Below are 19,144 nucleotides of genomic sequence, written 5' to 3'. Positions count from 1 at the left end.
AGTTTCTGTCACGAGCTCCGCGCGGTGCTCCGGTGCGACCAGGATGGAGCCCGAGCCGCGTGCGCGCTTCGAGCCTCCGGAATAAAAAGTCTTGGGATCCCGCGGGTGGAAAAACAACATTTAAAAAATTCTTTTATTCTGAACTTCTAAACTTTCCGGTGGGATTTTATACTTCGAGCGCGCGCTGGTGGGAAAAAAAAAAAAGAAAAATAAAAGAATAAGATTAAAAACATGCCCTTCGCCAAGCGGACGGTGGAGCCGCAGCGGCTGTGCAGGAGCGCGGACCCGGGAGAGGACGGCTCTGCGCCGCCGCTGATGGATGACCTGTGCGCGGTCAGTAATGCCGCTCTGTCCCGCACCGTGCGCCAGCTGTCGGACGTGGCTCGGCACGCGGGCTCGCTATTTCACGAGCTGGAGCGCGAGCTGGCGTCTACCGACCGGCGGCTGCGAGATCTGCGGGAGAAAGTGCGCCGCATGGAGAGGAGCACCGAGGAGCTGGACCCCAAACAGGAGGCAGTGCGTGAGTGAAAACGATCAGCTCCTCCTGTTGTTGTTGTTGTTTTTAAATCCGATTTAACACTGTTTACATTCCGGTGCACCATGACAGCAGTTGGACTGGAGAAAGTTTTCCAAAGTTTTGTGAAATGTCGCTTGTCAGTATTTTCTTTTTGTATCCTGGCACATTGGAATTTCAGGATCAATATTTGACAGAATAAAAACAAACCCCAACGCGGTGTTTACTCTGAAACACAGTGATGTACATTATGAGTCACGTTACTGATTCGATTCTTGCAACACCAAAAAAGATCCATCTAGTCAATGGATCTGTGCGTAAAATGATTCATTTGATTCAGATTCTGATTCAGGCTGTATTAGTTTTTTTTTGTTCACTGTTCCTTTGTATAGGCTACCTGCAGTATATAGAGCAACAATACTTTTAGATTGTGTAATGAGAAACACATACACACTGCCATATCCATATCAGTGTCTTTGCTGTTCTGAGAATGAACCACCAGCGCTCACATCATATCAGCTCAGTGGTGAGGTAGAGGGGTGCCAATACTTTGTGCAGAGCAACAGATGGACCGCATCTCGAATGTGAGCAGTGTGACAGGTGAGCCTGATCAAAAGGACAAAGGGTGTGTAAGCAAATAAAAGAACTAAGCCAGTAGTTTTGTAATTGTGATTACTATAAAAGGGCTCGGGGCGTTTTGATGAAATCATGATGTTAACGCACAACCTGTCACTTTGTGTTTTTTTTTCTTTTAGAAATCCCTCTGATAACATGTACACATTCCAGTGGACATACTCATTTAGGAGATATACACACTGTAGGGGCTTGTCTCTTTTCTCCACAGAGTGTGTGTGTGTGTGTGTGTGTGTGCGAGAGAGAGAGAGAGAGTGTGTTTAACGTGATGATGCTCCATTAGACGAGTGTGTGTGCGTCAGTGTTGATCTGGAGTGTGTCATACACCACTGATCTGTTTATACACTGCTTCCATCCCTCTCTCTCTCTCTCCCCCCCCCCCCCCCCCCCATCTCTCTCCATAACAATGTTATTACACAATTATACAACACCGGCAACTGCACATTCCTATACTTATTCTCTCTCTCTGTCTCTCTCTCTCCCTCTTTCTCTCTCTCTCCATTTCTGTCTCCCCCCTTCCTCTGTCCCATTCCTTGTTTTACATTCTCTCCCTCCATCTCTTCTTTCCTTGCCCTTTCTCTTCCTATCCCTCTGTCTTTCATTTTTCTCACTGCATCGCTTATCCTCTTCGTTTTTCTCTGGGTTTTCTCATCTTCTTTCACGTTCTCTTCCTGGCTTCCCATTTTTTCATTCCCTTTCTCCTAATCTCTCTCTCTCCCCATCCCTTTCTTTTATTTCTTTTTTTTCTTTTTTTTTTTTACAAAAAAAGCTCCTCCCCTTGTGCACATTGCCCCGCGCTCCCTAGTGATCACAACATGCCCTATGGGGCTCAGTGAGAGAGTCTGGCCTTGTAAAAGGTCAGAGGTCAGGGAGCAGTGACAGGCTGACGCTGAGCACCTGTGGATGCAGGAATTCCCACAATGCCCGGCTCTTTCAGCTTTACAGGAAGCACTGATCGAGCAGCGGTTTTATTATTAGTTCTCCTATCAGCAGCGTTTTATGCAAATGTCAGCTTGAGACATGACTTCCTTCCTTCGAGCGCTGCCTTCATCGGCTGCTCATCTTATTCGAATCGAGACAACTCGCCTGTCAGTGTGTTCTCTAGACGTTGGGATTAAGACATGCCCCATTGCCCTTGATTTCTTTTATTATTTTTCCCCCTATCAGGCTTCTCAGCAGGCATTATAAACCAGTGCTGGATTGGGGCAAGACCCACTGCCATCCTGTCTCTTCATCCTGACCGTTTCCTTATAAGGAAGTGTTGTCTTTATTTCTGTTTCAGACAGCAAGTAGTGCAAACAATGTCGCTATGGAACACAACCAAATGCCTTTCTTTTTCCATGTCCTGCCTTATTACTCGGCATCTCGTTCGGGACGCAACCAGCTTCTTCCTGCTGTCCTTTTTTCGAGTAACTATATATTTTTTACATTCTCATACACCTATAAAGTGCAGGAATTGGATTGGGACGTGACTTCATGCTTCAGAGTGCTCCCTATTCAGCAGCACATATTTTGTCTGTTATGTCATCGTTCCATATTTTTATGAAAATAGTGAACTGAGATAAGACTCTTCTATACTTTACTTCCTGAGTGGGCGGCATTTCACATTCTCCATTCAGGTTGGGAACACGACCTAACTTGTTCCAGAGGCCTTTTATTTTTTCCCTTTCAGACACCTCGTAGGATTGGGACGTGACCCTGATGCCATCCGTCCTCTGAGTGTGTCCTGATTAGAAGTGTTTTTTCCATTTGAAACACAGCCATAAATCAGAACAACTCTGTTCAGACACCCAGACCTTTATCTCACATGTCCTGGTTTTCTGTGAGTGTGTGTGTGTCTGTGTTTGTTTGTGTGTGTGTGTGTGTTTCAGTTTGAATCAGACCCTGTAATTACAGTGAATGAGCAGTCAAAACAAAACCTCACAATTATAGCATACTGTAAAACCTTGCGTGTGTGTGCGTGTGTATGTGTGTGTGTGTGTGTGTGTGTGTGTGTTTGCATGCATATGTTTACTAAATTCCTCTAATTGTTGTGTTAATGCATTTGTGAATGCACCCTCACGTCCTTTGTTTAACAGTGTAGAGCCTAAAGGCACACAGAGCTCATCTCAATCTCAATCACTGCTAATGTGTTTGTGTGTGTGTGTATGTTTGTGTGTGTGTTTGTGTGACAGGTCACGCTACAAAACAGTAGAAAATGTACTCTACAAGCACATCTCCGAGTGTTTTATTCCGTGTATTACTGTCCTGAAGATGTCGGAAAACTTAAAGTTACAGCTTCACCTTTGAACGTTACAAAGCGCTGAGACAAGAGACTCCTTCCATACGTGTTAACTGTAAAGAAAACAATTAAATTGAGCACTTAAAAAAATCAGAACGAGCTGTTGCTATAGAAACGATAATGTAGTAGAACGAGCACATTGATTATAAATAAAGCTGCGATGTGCAGCTACGCTACTGTCAGAGCTGCTGTTCTAGAAAACTAATCAACACCTTCTGACTAATCACCATCCAGAACTCAGCAGCGCTGTGGGATAAACGAATCTACAGACGTTTTAACTTGGTAAGCAAAGCCTTAAACTCTGTGTGTGTTTGTGTGTGTGTGTTTGTGTGTGATGTCAGACATGATGCTGACAGAATCAGGCCACAAAATGTTGGAAGCTCTCTCTCTGTATTTAGACCAGACATTTTTCACATGAGTCACTGTGTACATGTGTGTGTATTGCATAATAGAGAGATGTCCCTCTTTACCTCTATGTTCTGTTTACTTCAACGGTTCAGCTGAGAAGCTTGCACAGGAGCACGTGTGTGTGTGTGTGTGTGTGTGCGCGTGTGCGCACTCGTGTGTGGTGCACGTGCCTGGCTCTGTGCCTTACTCAGAGTGCATGTTGCTTCGAGGGGAATCTGGAAATGTTCAACACTTTCTCCTCCCTTTAGGAGTGTGTATATTTCTCTCTCTCTCTCTCTCTCTCTCTCTCTCTCTCTCTCTCTCTCACACACACACACACACACACACCACACACACACACACACACAGTACTGTCGGGATAGAGCACTGTTGCTAGGAAACCTGGAAATATGGAAGCTATGCAGGAGCTTAGCTAGTGACTGAAACTGAAACTTAGCTAAGTCTTGTTATAGACAACGTGAGGGTACAGTGACGGTGTAACTGAGTCAAAAGTGTTGGAACTATCAACATTTACCTCAGATGTGTTGTTAAATTAGCATGAAAATGCTCCTTATAACTAGAATTACACAAAAATTACACTTAGCATTCAACTGTAAACAAACTAATCTCTTTAGGAGTGTGTATATCTCACACACACTGTCCATGCAGAACACTGTTGCTAGGAAACCGGGAAATATGGATGCTGAGCAGGAGCTTAGCTAGAGACTGAGAATGATAGCTTAGCGATCTTTTAAGTGTTTTTTTTATAGATAATGTAAAGGCACAGGGACACTGGAAACCAGTCAAACGTATTGTAAATATCAACATGTACTTCAGATGTGTCGTTCAATTGGCAAGAAAATGCTCCATGCAACTAGAATTACCCAGAAATTACACTTAGCATGGATTGACCACTGACTAAACTTTCAGAATTTTTTTTTATCCATGAGAACTATATAAAAATTATGTCTTCGAATGTTATTAATGTTGTGTTTAACACAACAGCAGGAATATAATACAATATAATGTAATACAATACAATACAATATAATATAATATAATATAATATAATATAGTGGAATCTTTTTTTTTTTTTACAAGCACATTGACACATGACTCCATTTTGATTATAACATTAGCAAAGCTAGCAGACATGCCGTAATCACACTAAACTGTTTCCTCAGTCATTTTCTTCTGGCAGATGGTGAAGTGATGCAAAGTGTCACAAAGCACACGCCCACAAACAGTACACACCCACACACCTACACCTCCTTTCTCCGTTGTGATAGTTGCGCAATGTTTGGAGTGAGACTTAAAGCAGAGCTCTTTCTGTTTCTCACTTGCACTGGGAATCTGATAAACTCACTAAACGTGAAATCCAAGCTGAGATTAGCATCTGAGTCTGTATATGTGTGTGTGTGTGTGTGTGTGTGTGTGTTTTAACTCCCAAACAGATTATTTACACTCTGTAATGAATAGTCACATTAGTTTTAGAGAAGGAAAACCCGTCCTGTACTTCTCCAGAAGTGCCTTATTTGAATGTGATGATGTAATTATGAAAATGGATGTTCAGGTGCCGGTATTGAGAGGGTGCCGTGTCACATGCAGGGGGGTTTATAGCGTGCTTATAGAGGATGGTCTCAGTCTGAAAACTTCCACTGAACTGAAAGTCGTCTATTTTTATATACGCCTGCAGTGCGTCAAATCGTGTAGATACGGGTCAAGAGCTTCGTTCACATCAAACATCAGAAAGGTTCTGTGATCTCTGGGACTCTGAGCATAGCCTGGTTGTTGGTGCCAGCTTGAGTATTTCAGAAAGGCTAGAGTTTACACAGAATGGTGTGAAAAACTTTCAGTCGCGTTGTTGATGACAGGTCAGAGGAGACTGGACAGACCGGTTCGAGCTGACAGGAACGCTACGGGAACTCCAATAACCACTCTTTACAAACGTGGTGAGCAGAAAAGCATCTCCGATGCCTTTGGTAAACAAAAAGTATTGTATTGAGAGCCTTGGAATGTAAGCGGGCATGTGTATTTTGTGTGTGTGTGTGTGTGTGTGTGTGTGTGTTTGTGTGGCTGGTTGGCATTCCGGTCTAGAGGGTGGAGCTCATACAATGAAGCATTAGACCTTGAGAAAGTTCATGAACCCTAAAACTGTGGTAGTGTGACGCATGTAGATAATAAACTGGGATTAGTGGTTGTGTGTGTGTGTGTGTGTGTGTGTGTGTTATTTCTGCTCTAAAATAAATGGCATGAAATTTCCCATGGCATGGCTCAGCTCAAGACTTCCTCAGACCTTTGACCTTTACAAAGCAATTCCAAGCAGCAGAATGAGATTCTCATCGTAAATACGATTAAAGCTGATCAACTGAATTTACACGATTTTCATTAAGATGACGTTTCTAGCGTAAATGCTCCTGCGAACGATTTTACGGAAAAATGTATTCATATCCAGTTTAAAAATAAGAGGCCCGTTGATGCTTTTATTGAACGTCCTTAAAAATAAATAATTTAACACTTTAAGAAAAGGGGAAAATGAAATATTCCGTATGAGATTGTTTTTGAGTCTCTCCGCTTCTGTAAATCCGAGTGTGTAATTATCATAAAACTACTGATGATGCCAGTGATGTCTCAGATAAGTGTACTGTGATATAATGTATCACTTATCCATATTATATCATCATTTAATTGAACCAGAGAAATTTAGCATAAATAAATAAATGCATTGAGATAATTAAACCAAACTCTGTTACAAAGTTCTTCAAAATTTGTTGGACAAATCGGTGGACATTGTTAGTTGAAAAACAAAACAAACAAAAAAACAAACAGATGATTTAAATAAAATACGTTGAATAAAGTGCCAATTTGACATCTTTCATTGTGTGTGTGTGTGTGTGTGTGGACATGTCCAAGGTATAGTGAAAGGTAACACACTGTACCTTAAAAACTATTCAGAAAAAAACCCATTTCTGTTTGATTTCTTCAGAAAGCCATCAAATGCATTCCTTCAGTCTTAAACCATTCTTGGATGAGCGCTTTCCCCTCCCCATACACACACACTAACACACACACACACACACACACACACACATGCATTGACACATCCGTACGCTGGGATTTCAGAGATGAAACACACTCTGGTGTCCTGTCTTTGTGGACGAGCTCCACCACGTGTGTTTACGACTCCCCTGTGATAATCATGGTAATAATGATAATAACGCCACTTACCTCTTCTCTACTCTTTCATTTCGAGCGCAGGTAGTAGGTTGTGTGAGGCCACTAATTTGGTCCCGATGAGAGAGAGAGAGAGAGAGAGAGAGAGAGAGAGAGAGTGTGTGTGTGTGTGTGTGTGTGTGTTTTTAACCGGGCAGTGCTTTGTAGTGGTTGCCAGACTCCTGCAAAACATCTAAAGAAGATTGCAGTCATAAACACCACATACAAACCAGACTGACCTCTGCACTGCTGGATATTAACTACCTGATCTGTGTGTGTGTGTGTGTGTGTGTGTGTGTGTGTGTGGATGTGTGTTTGGCCTTAACTGCAGCCGACAATGATAGCAGTCAGAGAAAACAATTTCCATTTATTTTTTCCTGGGAAGAAAGTTCAGAGTAAAGCCACACACACACACACACACACACACACACACACACACACACACACACACACACACACAATCGGAAATGAGCCACACAGAGCTTTATTTTCCAGATTCCATATCACACACACTTCATCACCAAAGTGTGATAAATAAAATGCAACTCAAATCCATTCCTCATATAATGTTACACAAATGTGATGTGCCAATCACAGAGCCCCATCAGGCCACTCAACCAATAACAGAAATCTATAGAGACACTATACCAACAGCTCATCATGACATAGGACCAATCACAGAGTACCATCAAGATAGTGGACCAATCACAGGCACACAGTAGGACACTGGGACAATCACAGAAATCCCTTTGGAACACTGAACCTTCAGCCTTTAGGACTGGACCAATCACAGAGACCTTTTAAGATATTAGACTAATCAAAGAAAGTCTACAGGACACTGGACCAATCAGAGATCCTATAGGACGGTTCGCTAACCACATGAGAGCCTTCAGGACACTGAGACCCAACAGGTCATTCTACTAATGAGACAGGCCCAACAGAAAACTGAGCCAATCACGGAGCCCCATCAGGACACTAGACCAATCACAGAGCCTCTTCAGGACACTGGACCAATCACAGAGCCCTATCAGGACACAGGACCAATCACAGAGCCCTATCAGGACACTGGACCAATCACAGAGCCCTATCAGGACACTGGACCAATCACAGAGCCTCTTCAGGACACTGGACCAATCACAGAGCCCTATCAGGACACAAGACCAATCACAGAGCCCTATCAGGACACTGGACCAATCACAGAGCCCTATCAGGACACTGGACCAATCACAGAGGCCTATCAGGACACTGGATCAATCACAGAGACCTATCAGGACACAAGACCAATCACAGAGCCCTATCAGGACACTGGACCAATCACAGAGCCCTATCAGGACACTAGACTAATCACAGAGGCCTATCAGAACACTGAATCAATCACAGAGCCCTATCAGAACACTGGACCAATCACAGAGCCCTATCAGGACTCTGGACCAATCACATCACAGAGCCCCACAATTCTACGCAAATAGAATTAAAATAAATAAAGAAAAAGACAGAAAGAAATTTAGGAGGAATTAATGGAGAAAATGCTTGAAATTTTGTTATTAACAAAACAGTATAGGATTTATGCTTTGGCAATATTGTCAACTTTTTAATTAATGTGTTCCTTTAATGTTTAAGAGAAAGAACAGTTCCCGCGACACTCAGGGAGTAAACGTAAGAGTATATCTGGATTTTATTCGAGAAATCCCGCCCTGCCTGCTCACTGCATCTCACTGCACAAACCAGCTAAATTCTCACACTCGAATCCACCAGCATATGGAAAAATAACATAAATCAAATTAAAATGCTACCAGTCCTTAAACCAGACCACCAGACTGGCACACTTAATCATTAAACACGTCCAGGAAAGGAAAATTCTAACCAGAGAATAAGTGATGTGGGGAGAGGAAGACACCACAAAACCCCTGAGTGCTGAGCGAGAGAAAAGCGACTTGGCAGTGCTGAGAGCGAGTGGAAGTGGAAGATGAAACACATTTTTCCTCGATTGCCAGTAACCCAATAAGAGCAGCATTCTTTCAGAATGAATATTGCATTCCCTGTTCAGTGATTCTGATGAACTGTACATTACGTCCTGGGACAGTGAATGCAGCAAGTCCTCACTGTGTGCCTCAGCTCTCTACAGATATACTAACAGAAATCACGAAAGAAATGAAACTGCACCGGTTTATTGATAAGATGTTTGCTCCTCATGGCACAGAAAGACAGTGTCTCGTGCTGCACAAAATATTGGCACCCCCTCGAACCTGTCCATGGCTAGCAAACGTGTAATATCACGTATAATATTCTCAGTGTACACCTCTACTTTCTATTGGCTTTTCATTCTGTGCACAGCGTATCTTTGTACCTCCGGGTTATTTTTTGATTTTACCTTTGTAGTTTATTACCTACCTCTACTTATTCGTATTTAACTGCCTGCTTTGTTGCTTAAATTTCACGTGACGTTTATACTACACTGTGTAACCTGTAATGTGGCAATAAATCTAAATTTATTGCTGCTCTGGTTAAACAATGACAGGAACACCAATAAAGTGTTATACATAAACCAAGAAGAGAGACAAGGATTTAAGAGTATAAAGCAAGAGAGATGAAAAAAGGAACAGACGGAGAGAAGAGAGAATTCGGAGACGAGACGAGACGGAGAACGTGTGTGTATCTGGGTTGTGTTTGTGAATGAAGCTGGCTGCCTGCACGTCTGGACCACAGTCGCATTCCTCCTCTCTTCCTCTCTCACTCTTACACACACACACACACACACACACACACACACAGGACAAATCTGACATTTCCTTTATCACCTTTTAGCGAGTGGGTGTGGAATCTTGTGGGAATTCATCCTGATTTGAACTTCTCAAGCTTGCGTCAGTGTTTAATCTCACCTGGACACTGTAGAGCTGCTGCTGTAATCATAAACATTGTCCTTTTTTTCTGGAACTGGGGCTGTTTGAGGCCAGAGCTTGGTACAATTGATGAAGTGTGTAAGCTGTCTTCAACCCTGGGATTGGTCCAAAGATGCGATCCCTGCTCCTGTTGAATATGGTGCTTTGGGGTTTCGCTTCAACCATCAGGTGCGGAAGCTTTGAGAAGCTCTGCCGGGTAATGTGCTCCGTTCAGTTTGTCCCGTTCCTTCCTCTCACTTCCTGTCATTTCTTGTTTTGTGATGACAGGGAAAGAGTTGGGATGGTTATCGCATGGTTAAAAATCTTCTTTCATACATGAATGGCTCCACATTTTCAGGTATTCCCACACGATGACATGCCATGCGTCCAAAAAGAGCTGTTCTTCACTGCCTGAGTGTTGATAGCACAGGGCAATCCTTTTAAAGGGGTCATGACATGAGAAATCAAACTGTCCTTGATCTTTTGGTCATTGTTCCATTAAAACATCCTGCAAGTTTCATAGCTTAATACGTCGTCCTCGGTACAAAAAGAGCTTTTATTTAACCAAGCTCCAAAAAACGGCTCGTTTGGATGTGGCGGGATTTCTGATGTCACACGGGTGAAGATATTTGCCTATGACTGCCCCTACAGCAAGACACTGACGCCTTCTTTTACTTCATCGCACTGTTGGCCCCGCCCTCTGGGGCTCAGCCGCAGAAAACAGTTCCACACATTTATTTATGAATTAATTCACTGGCAGAGATGTTAGCCAATCATAGCAGTGGGTGGTTAGGTTGAAGTCTTAAAGGTAAAGGACACAAAAACCAATCGAGGGTCAGAGACCCTCAGGGAAGGTAATAAAATTAAAATATTTTTTTTAAATGTCATGACCCCTTTACAAAAACAGCAAATAGATGAACCCAGTACATACCATTTTGCAAACCCGAGTGCACAATGTGGCGTATACGGACACGAATCGAGCCATGATTTGGAAGGAATTCGTCTACGTGAATGCAAACCTGCGATTTTGAGCCCCGTCCCCCAGACGAGCCCAGAATCAGACTCGAGTGTGAAAATACCAATCTGCTCATACTGAACATCCTGACCCTGAGCAGCTCCTAACCCTAACCCTGACCCTGAGCAAGATAAAGCACTTGATGTTAAATCTCTCCACAAGCGAAGAAGAGCCACAGACGTCGTTCATTATGTTACGATCAGGCTCAACATTTCTAATCCGTGAGAAAATTATACTAAAATCACACTATTTCCTGCGCAAAAAAAAAGTTTCCTGTTAACTGAATGTAAAAGACAGAACGTAAAAACAAGACTCTGCTAAGAAAACACGCAAAAACAAACTGTGTTGTTCTTCCTGTAATTGTTCTGATGCAGATTATAATGATCAGGACTTGGGTCGTCGCATGTTATGCTATTTTAATCTGATTTAAAAATTAAAGCACTAAAGAATTGAACTGAAATTAAATGGGTGTGTTTTCGAAGCAAACAGTGTTACAGGACTCGTAGTATGAGACATCAAGGCATCAAGGAAGTGCAATATGTTCCATTCCATGTTCTTGGGGAAAAAGCAATATATCAAGGAATACATCAAGAAGCCGAGTAATAACTTGCAGACACACACACACACACACACACACACACACACACACTGAGTCAAGAAGCCAGTTCTGTATGTAAGGGGACTTCCCACGACATCTGAGACACTTCCTGATGCATCCAAAAAGCCATGATGCAAAGCTGGGAATTGTGTGTTATCACAGTGTGTGGAGTTACATACAGTACACACTCCCAAACTGCACTTACTTACACACACCCTGCCGAGAGCAAAACAAGGAGCATGAAGAGAAAGAAATATAAAACTCAACTTCAACTTCCCCATTTCCCTCATTTCTTCTCCGTCATTAATGCTCCATTAGAGTTCTGAAATGTGGCTTTATTCCACTCCGGGGAGCTTATAACATTTCAGGTCTTTTAGATACGCACTCACACACACACACGCACTCACACACACACACACACACACACACACACACACGCTGGAACTTCCACTGGAATTGTAACGGAAGAACCGGACACACTTCAGAGGCTCCACGAGCTTTTATGAGCTCAAAGAAACCATTGTAATGTTACAACACACAGAGCAGGATGTTGTGTTCTGTATCATTCACACACTCCAGCGTGTTTCGCTTAGCATCGGGTAAAACAACCATGTGCTAGCAATATTACACAACATTACGTCACCGATCTTTACTCAGACTGTTACGTTACGTGTTGTTCCGCAACACCAACCAGAGAGACAAAAAAACATAGACCGAAATATATAAATACAGATCAAAATAAATATAAACTGAAATAAATATTAAAATATAGACAGAAATAAATGATCCTAGCTATGATTGGTTTTGATGTTAGCTAACATTACAATGGTCACTGAAATGCATTATCGAAATATTTATAGCTAGCTAATAGCTAATAACTGCATAACATGCTATAGTAAAAAGTGTTAAAATTCCTCACTGAAAAGTCATTGATGTAGCTAAACATATCTAAACAGTTAGCTCGCTAAACAGTGCTGTAACAAAATGTAGTAAATATAACTAGCGCTACCCTGATGGAATCGATCGAAACAGCTAGCTAGCTTGCTAATAAGCTGCTATTATGCTAGAAGATAAAGTATTAAATAAACTAGGTAGCTAAACAGTGCTGTAACATAAGGTAGTAAATATAGCTAGCGCTACTTTGATGGAATCGATCGAAACAGCTGGCTAGCTTGCTAGTAAGCTACTATTACGCTATAAGATAAAGTATTAAATAAGCTAGCTAGTTCAGCACTGTAACTTTTTAAGCGTCCTGTGGTAAAGATGGCGTCAGAAGGGACCACTTTAACAGAACGGAGTGGGTCAGATGCTAGTGCAGAGATTAGACGGATGTTCGCTCATGCTGCGCTAACGTGTGGAGTCTGGTGTGCATTTATTGTGATAATGGAGCCACTGTTTATAGGAAATTTGTGGTTGGAGACATACAAAGTGTGCTTGATTGATTTAGCAGATTTCGAGGTGATGAGAGCTGAAAGACTCGTCTGCTGCGAGACCACCGGCGAGAGCATTCAGGATTTTCCCCCTGAAGCGAGCTGGCAGGAGAAACGAGCCTGAAGGCTCCAGGAAGGATCAGAGCTGCGGTTTCAACACACTCTCAGATGTGTCGAAGGTTTTAACGATATACACGTCCTGATAAATGATACACTATATCTACGATACGAAATCAGGCTTTTCTACTGATATACAGGGTTGTGTGTTTAGTGGGTCCTGAGTTAGCACATGGTTAGCTAATGATAAGGCCACATTTGCTACACGGTTAGCATGGTTAGTCCATTATTAGCACAGTTATATAACTATACAGAGGAAACATTCTGATGACTCTTGGAATCTTGTCCAATTCATGTCCAATCAAAATGTCCTCTAGAGTGCATTTGTCCCGCTGCATAAACAAAACTATCGCTATACAGTAACAGCTAGTAAGCTTGTTGGTGTAGTTTGAGTTGTGTAGCTTTCTGCATGTTAATAATCATTATAGACCATCCCTTGTGTGTTGAAAATACCCAGCGCCTGGTACCAACCTGATGAGCGGTGGTTGCTACTGGGTACTGAACACGACAAAGTCTCAGCACGCAAATTGTCAGTGAGAAACACTGTTTAAGAGTAACTCTGTTTAAACACTGGCTGCGTTTTTATCCGGTTTGACTCTTCATTGGAAAGTAGATAATGTGTGCTCAAAATATTCGTTAGAAGTGGACAAATGACATAAACTAATTTACATATTCAATGACTCATTGTGATCATTTGTATTTCAAAATGTTGTTATCAGTGATTGGTCAGGAGCAACAGTTATCAGTGATTGGTAGTTGGTAGCTATGGTACTCAGTGACTGGTCGTCGGGAACAGTGATTGGTTGCTGTTGGCAAGCCCTTTGACACGCCCTCCTCCCTGACTTCCTGTTTCAAAAGGAAATTCATCAAATCATGGCATCATTACAATATGTAATCATGTTATGGTGGTTGTTTCCACAGCCAGCTGTAATAACCAGAATGTGTGTGTGTGTGTGTGTGTGTGTGTGTGTGTGTGTGGTGTGTGTGTGTGTGTTTATGACCGTTTGTGTCCTAAACTCTGCTTGTTTGACCCTTTCAGTGAGAAACCACACAGTGCGTTGTGTTTAGTGCTTGGCCTGGAAACAGCTCTGATTGTGTAGTGCACACTTTTATGCACATGTTTTACACACACACACACACACACACACACACACACACACACACACACACTCTGGCTTTAACGCTAACTGTGTCTGCGATTGTTTTTACGAGTCAGTCGAGTCTTTCTTGTGGTTTTTTTGCTACTTTTGTTTTCAGGCTTAAATATTGTTCTTGGAAAAAGCAGGGACCTGCTGACTCACTTTCGGGAATCAGTGTGTGTGTGTGTGTGTGTGTGTGTGTGTGTGTGTGTGTGTGCATGTGAAAGAGTGGGTGTGTTACATCATAGGACCGAGGGTCATGAAGTCACTAATAGAATCAGATCCAAGTTCTCTGGGGAGCAGTGTGTGTGTGTGTGTGTGTGTGTGTGTGTGTCTGGGCCACTCTGGAACTAGTCAGGATGGAAAGTACCCTGGATGGGTATGTGTGTGTGTGTGTGTGTGTGTGTGTGTGTGTGTAGTAATATTGTTATGTTTTAGTGTTGTTTTAGGTGAAGTTTTTGGACAGACAGGGAGACAGGAAGGTGGAAGTGTGGGTGTGTGTGTGTGTGTGTGTGTGTGTGTGTGTGTGTGTGAGAGGGTTATGTGGTATGTGGTTGTGCAAGTGTAATTGAAAGCAGCTTTGAATGGGTTCAGAGCCATAGCAGCCCGTATCTGTCTCATGGAACGTGTGTGTGTGAGTGTGTGTGTGTATGTGTGTGTGTGTGGGTGTGTTCTGTTTGTGTAAATGTCCTCTGTTGATTAAAACAGAAAGTGCGCGTTTGTTTAGAAGCTTCATGGCCACCATTAAAATCCCATGTTATATTTATATTAAAGCCTGGAGTCTGGTTTTCATGGAAACCGTTGACTGTCGAAGTTAGCTGCCTAGCAATACCCCACGGTGCTAGCTTAGCTAGGTTAAGTAAATGTAGCTAATGGTGTAACTAGTGCACTGGTTGATCACTTGACCATGTGACAGGGTTTTTTCCCACCCTTTCTGCTCTGAGGTAACGGCACAGCTTAGAACTCGTCTCCCTGACAGGGTTCTACTTTGTTCTCTCGTTCTTAACGTTCACGAAAGTAGATTACCTCAGACATCATTACCTGATGACCAGTGGCGGGAAAAAACTCAGGGAATCTGTTAGAGTGATGAGTTATGTGTTTGTGTGTGTGTGTTTTCATGCCCCGGATGTTTTTGGATTGCAGTGTCTGCAAGTGTCTGCGCCTGATTGAGTAACAGCCTGAAAGTGTGGGTCATAACTGAACATGTGTGTGTGTGTGTGTGTGTGTGTCTGGTCCAGCTGATCTTCCAGATGGTTGTGTTGGTGAGTGAGCTGCTATATAACACACATACACACACACACACACACACACTCACACACACACACAAGATGACAATTTGTGGCCTATATAGTGAATAGTGAGTAGGGTGTGTGGTTTGGGACACGCCCATAGTGGAGTGATGATGGTGTTTGTGTGTGCTATATAGTGAATAGGATGGGTGGTTTGGGACACGCACACAGAACACTTGATCTTGGTTAGTGTTTAGAATTTTGACACTTAATAACCAGAATGCGTTTGATCCCAAACCATGATGCATTCTGGGAGAACTCCGGACTCTAAGCTGCTGTTTCACTCAGTAAAGTTCCTGTGTTTGATGGAGGTCGAGCTGAGGGCGTGGGAGATACATACCCACTCTGATTGCTAACCATGAAGTGTGACAAAATGTGTGTGTGTGTGTGTGTGTGTGTGTGTGTGTGTGTGTGTGTGTGTGTCTCCGGTTACACACTCCTGCCCCTTGGCAAAGTCACCTGATACACTGAGAACCATCAGAGGGATGCATCTTCTTAGTATATCTCTGTTTGTGTGTGTATATGTGTGTGTGTGTGGGTGTGGGTGTGTGTGTGGGGGGGTGTGGGAACACAGTTGGAAATTTCCGGAAAGTGACTGCAAACGTAAAAAGAAAGATTAAAAAAACCTGAATTCTGTTAGAGATAGAGAGACAGACAAACATATCAAGGCAGACAGACAGACAGAGATATACAGAGAGACACAGATATACAGGCAGACAGACAGACAGATACAGATATACAGAGAGACACAGATATACAGGCAGACAGACAGACACAGATATATAGCAGACAGACAGACATATACAGACAGAGAGACAGACAGACAGATATATAGGCAGACAGGCAGGCAAACAGATATATACAGGCAGACAGACAGCGGGACATACAGACAGACAGACAGACAGACATATACAGACAGAGAGACAGACAGACAGATATATAAGCAGACAGACATATACAGGCAGACAGACAGCGGGACATACAGAGAGACAGACAGACAGGGAGACAGACAGAGAGACAGACAGAGAGACACAGCTATATAGGCAGACAGGCAGACATACAGACAGACAGATACAGGTAAACAGACAGACAGACAGATATACAGACAGACATGCACATAGACACAGAAAGACAAATACGTATCAACTAATAAGTGAAATAAAATGATTTATTGAAGTAAGTTATCAACATCAGGAGTTTTCAGAAACTGAAGCTGCACTTTATCTTCTCGTCTCACACACTGCTGGCCAATCACACGCAGGGATTATGTGACTCGTCCAATAGCGTGGCACAACTTCACTCAGGGTTTAATCACTTCACGGTCACTGAACATCACCGCAGATATTAAACACTCATTCATACCGGGTCTGACAGCAACTGGCAAAGCTACAGGCACCACACACACACGCACACACACACACACACACACATGCACACATGCACACACACACACACACACACACACACACACACACACACACACACACACACACACACACATTTTGGTAGGCACGTCTCTGTACTCACTTACGCAAACAGTTAAATCAGGACAATGTTTACATCATGTCCACAGACACTCGTTCTCTTTTTCAGAGCAGAAAGAAAACACAAGATGTGATGTCATTTCCTGTAATCTGCTGAAGTCACTAGGCTAGGGGTCATGACCCTGAGTGTTCCCTTCACCACTGAGACAATTTTAACCTTCTCCATTCTCACGTCCAGCCGTCGTTCCGTCTCATTGCCTTCACGTGTCTGTGTTCTTCAGGAACTATTCTTGATAGTGGACTCTGACTTTTGCCATGCAAAACGAAAGACGCACATATGCAAAATGTTACTTGGAGTGTGTTTTGTAATAACACGCACACCCGCACGCACACACACACACACACACACACACACACACTGAATACTACAAAGTTCTCATTTTGCTAAGTGACAGACATTCCTGGACTAACTGGGGCGAGACTTAGGTTTAGATTTTGTTTTCCCTTCATCAACTTTGCATAAAATGCTAGTTTTTGCCACAGAATATACTCATTTAGTCATAATTCCTTAATGTTGTGTTAGGTAGCTAGCTTAGGTGATTAGCCATTTAACCTTAGCCAAGTTAACATTAACATGACCCTTTCAGGAGTGGCTATCGGATGTTCTGATCTCTAGCAAGCTAGCTAAACTTGTATTGTGTAATTAAAACCAAATGCTAAGTTCCCTGGCAGCTAACATTCTATAATTACATTATCTACTTTAAAAACCACAAGGTTTGTTAACAAAGCTAGCTAACATTAGGCTAGCTATCGCAGTGATGTCATACGATGACGTTTTTTGATAAGCTCCGCCCCTTATCGGCCACAACCACAATGGACATGGTGTACTGTTTTAAAAGTAGCTGGTTATACTGTTTAGCCACCTTGCCTACACACACACACACACACACACACACACATCATCATCATCATCATCATCACCGCCACCTGAAAAACATGTAGCGACAGTAAAGCTTGCTATGCATGACATCAAAAAAGGATTCTTTTTTCACCTGCTGTGTTTTTGCAGCTGCTCTATGAGGGGAAACGCCCACACACTCACAAACACACACACATGTACAAGTCAGTACAGGATGTATTCAAGCAGTGAGTGGATGCTATTAGCTTTATCATGCTAAAATCTGTCCCAAATCACACCTTATTCACTACATATTGCACAATTTTTGACAGTCCACCATTTTGTATCATCACACTAATAAATAAGTGCACTAAGTACAGTAGAATGTGTGGTTTGGGATGTTCCCTCAAAGAATCTTAGCAAGCCAATTTTCTTAAACATTAGCTAGGTATGTTAGCTTGCTACGTTCAGCTTGTATTGAGTGCAAATAATGCCGATTCCACTAAAGCATTAGAATGTTTTTTTAATAACATGTTTGATTAGCCTATTAGCTTTGAGTCTCGTCATGTTTATGAGAAGATTTCACACTCGTGTACTCGGTAATCGATACTCTGAGTATCTGAAGTCAAGATTTTCTGGCGTGTGTGTTGTGATGAAGTGTTTCTTCAAAATGAACCTGTGGAACTTTAGCTAGCGGTTGATGCTAAGTTGATGCAGTGTAATTTTGGTAAATTAACACCATATTTGAGGTAAATGTCAAGGTTTTGTACAATTCTGTCTCGTTTCCCCGTCACTATTTCTTCACGTTGTCCATATACAACACTCGACCGTTACGTACTAGCTGCATAATTCACTAACCTCAGTGATTAGCTAGCTTATACTCAATATACATGTTTCCGAGTTGCCTAGCAACAACACTGTTCTCACAACTTTAATCACTTAAACAGCGAGTGTGCCGTGTGTCTGATTCCAGTCCATAAACATCTACCATATCTACAAGTGTGTGTGTGTGTGTGTGTGTGTGTGTGTGTGTGTGTGTGTTTTATCATACACTGTTCCTTGTACTTCCACATGAAGAGCTTTTCTTTCTCAAGAGGAACATCAAACACACACACACACACACACACAGACACACACAGACACACAGAGTGCAGGATCGGAATCTCCCAGAGACCTGCAGCCAGAAATGCTTTTAAAGAGTATGTGTGTGTGTGTATGTGTGTGTCTGTGTGTGTGGTGTTCATACTTCCATTACAGTTTAATGGTC

The 19,144-nt window shown here is 42.5% G+C and overlaps 1 protein-coding gene across 2 annotated transcripts in view; it reads left to right on the top strand.

The window, feature by feature from the left end:
• The first annotated feature begins 8 nt into the window (after positions 1 to 8).
• The window catches only part of nhsa (Nance-Horan syndrome a (congenital cataracts and dental anomalies)), a 45,823-nt gene continuing 26,687 nt past the window's right edge, over positions 9 to 19,144 (top strand). The window contains exon 1 of one of the 2 annotated variants that reach the window (XM_017486702.3): positions 9 to 520. In XM_017486702.3, coding sequence (XP_017342191.1) covers positions 232 to 520 — 289 coding nt within the window. In that variant the 5' untranslated portion in view covers positions 9 to 231. The remainder of the gene's footprint in view (positions 521 to 19,144) is intronic. The other variant, XM_017486703.3, reaches the window with a different exon arrangement.

The sequence above is a fragment of the Ictalurus punctatus genome, chromosome 15 (assembly GCF_001660625.3).
Source record: "Ictalurus punctatus breed USDA103 chromosome 15, Coco_2.0, whole genome shotgun sequence".
Taxonomy (NCBI): Eukaryota; Metazoa; Chordata; class Actinopteri; order Siluriformes; family Ictaluridae; genus Ictalurus; species Ictalurus punctatus.
Note: the sequence above shows the minus strand (reverse complement) of the source record. Positions and strands in the feature narration are given on the sequence as shown.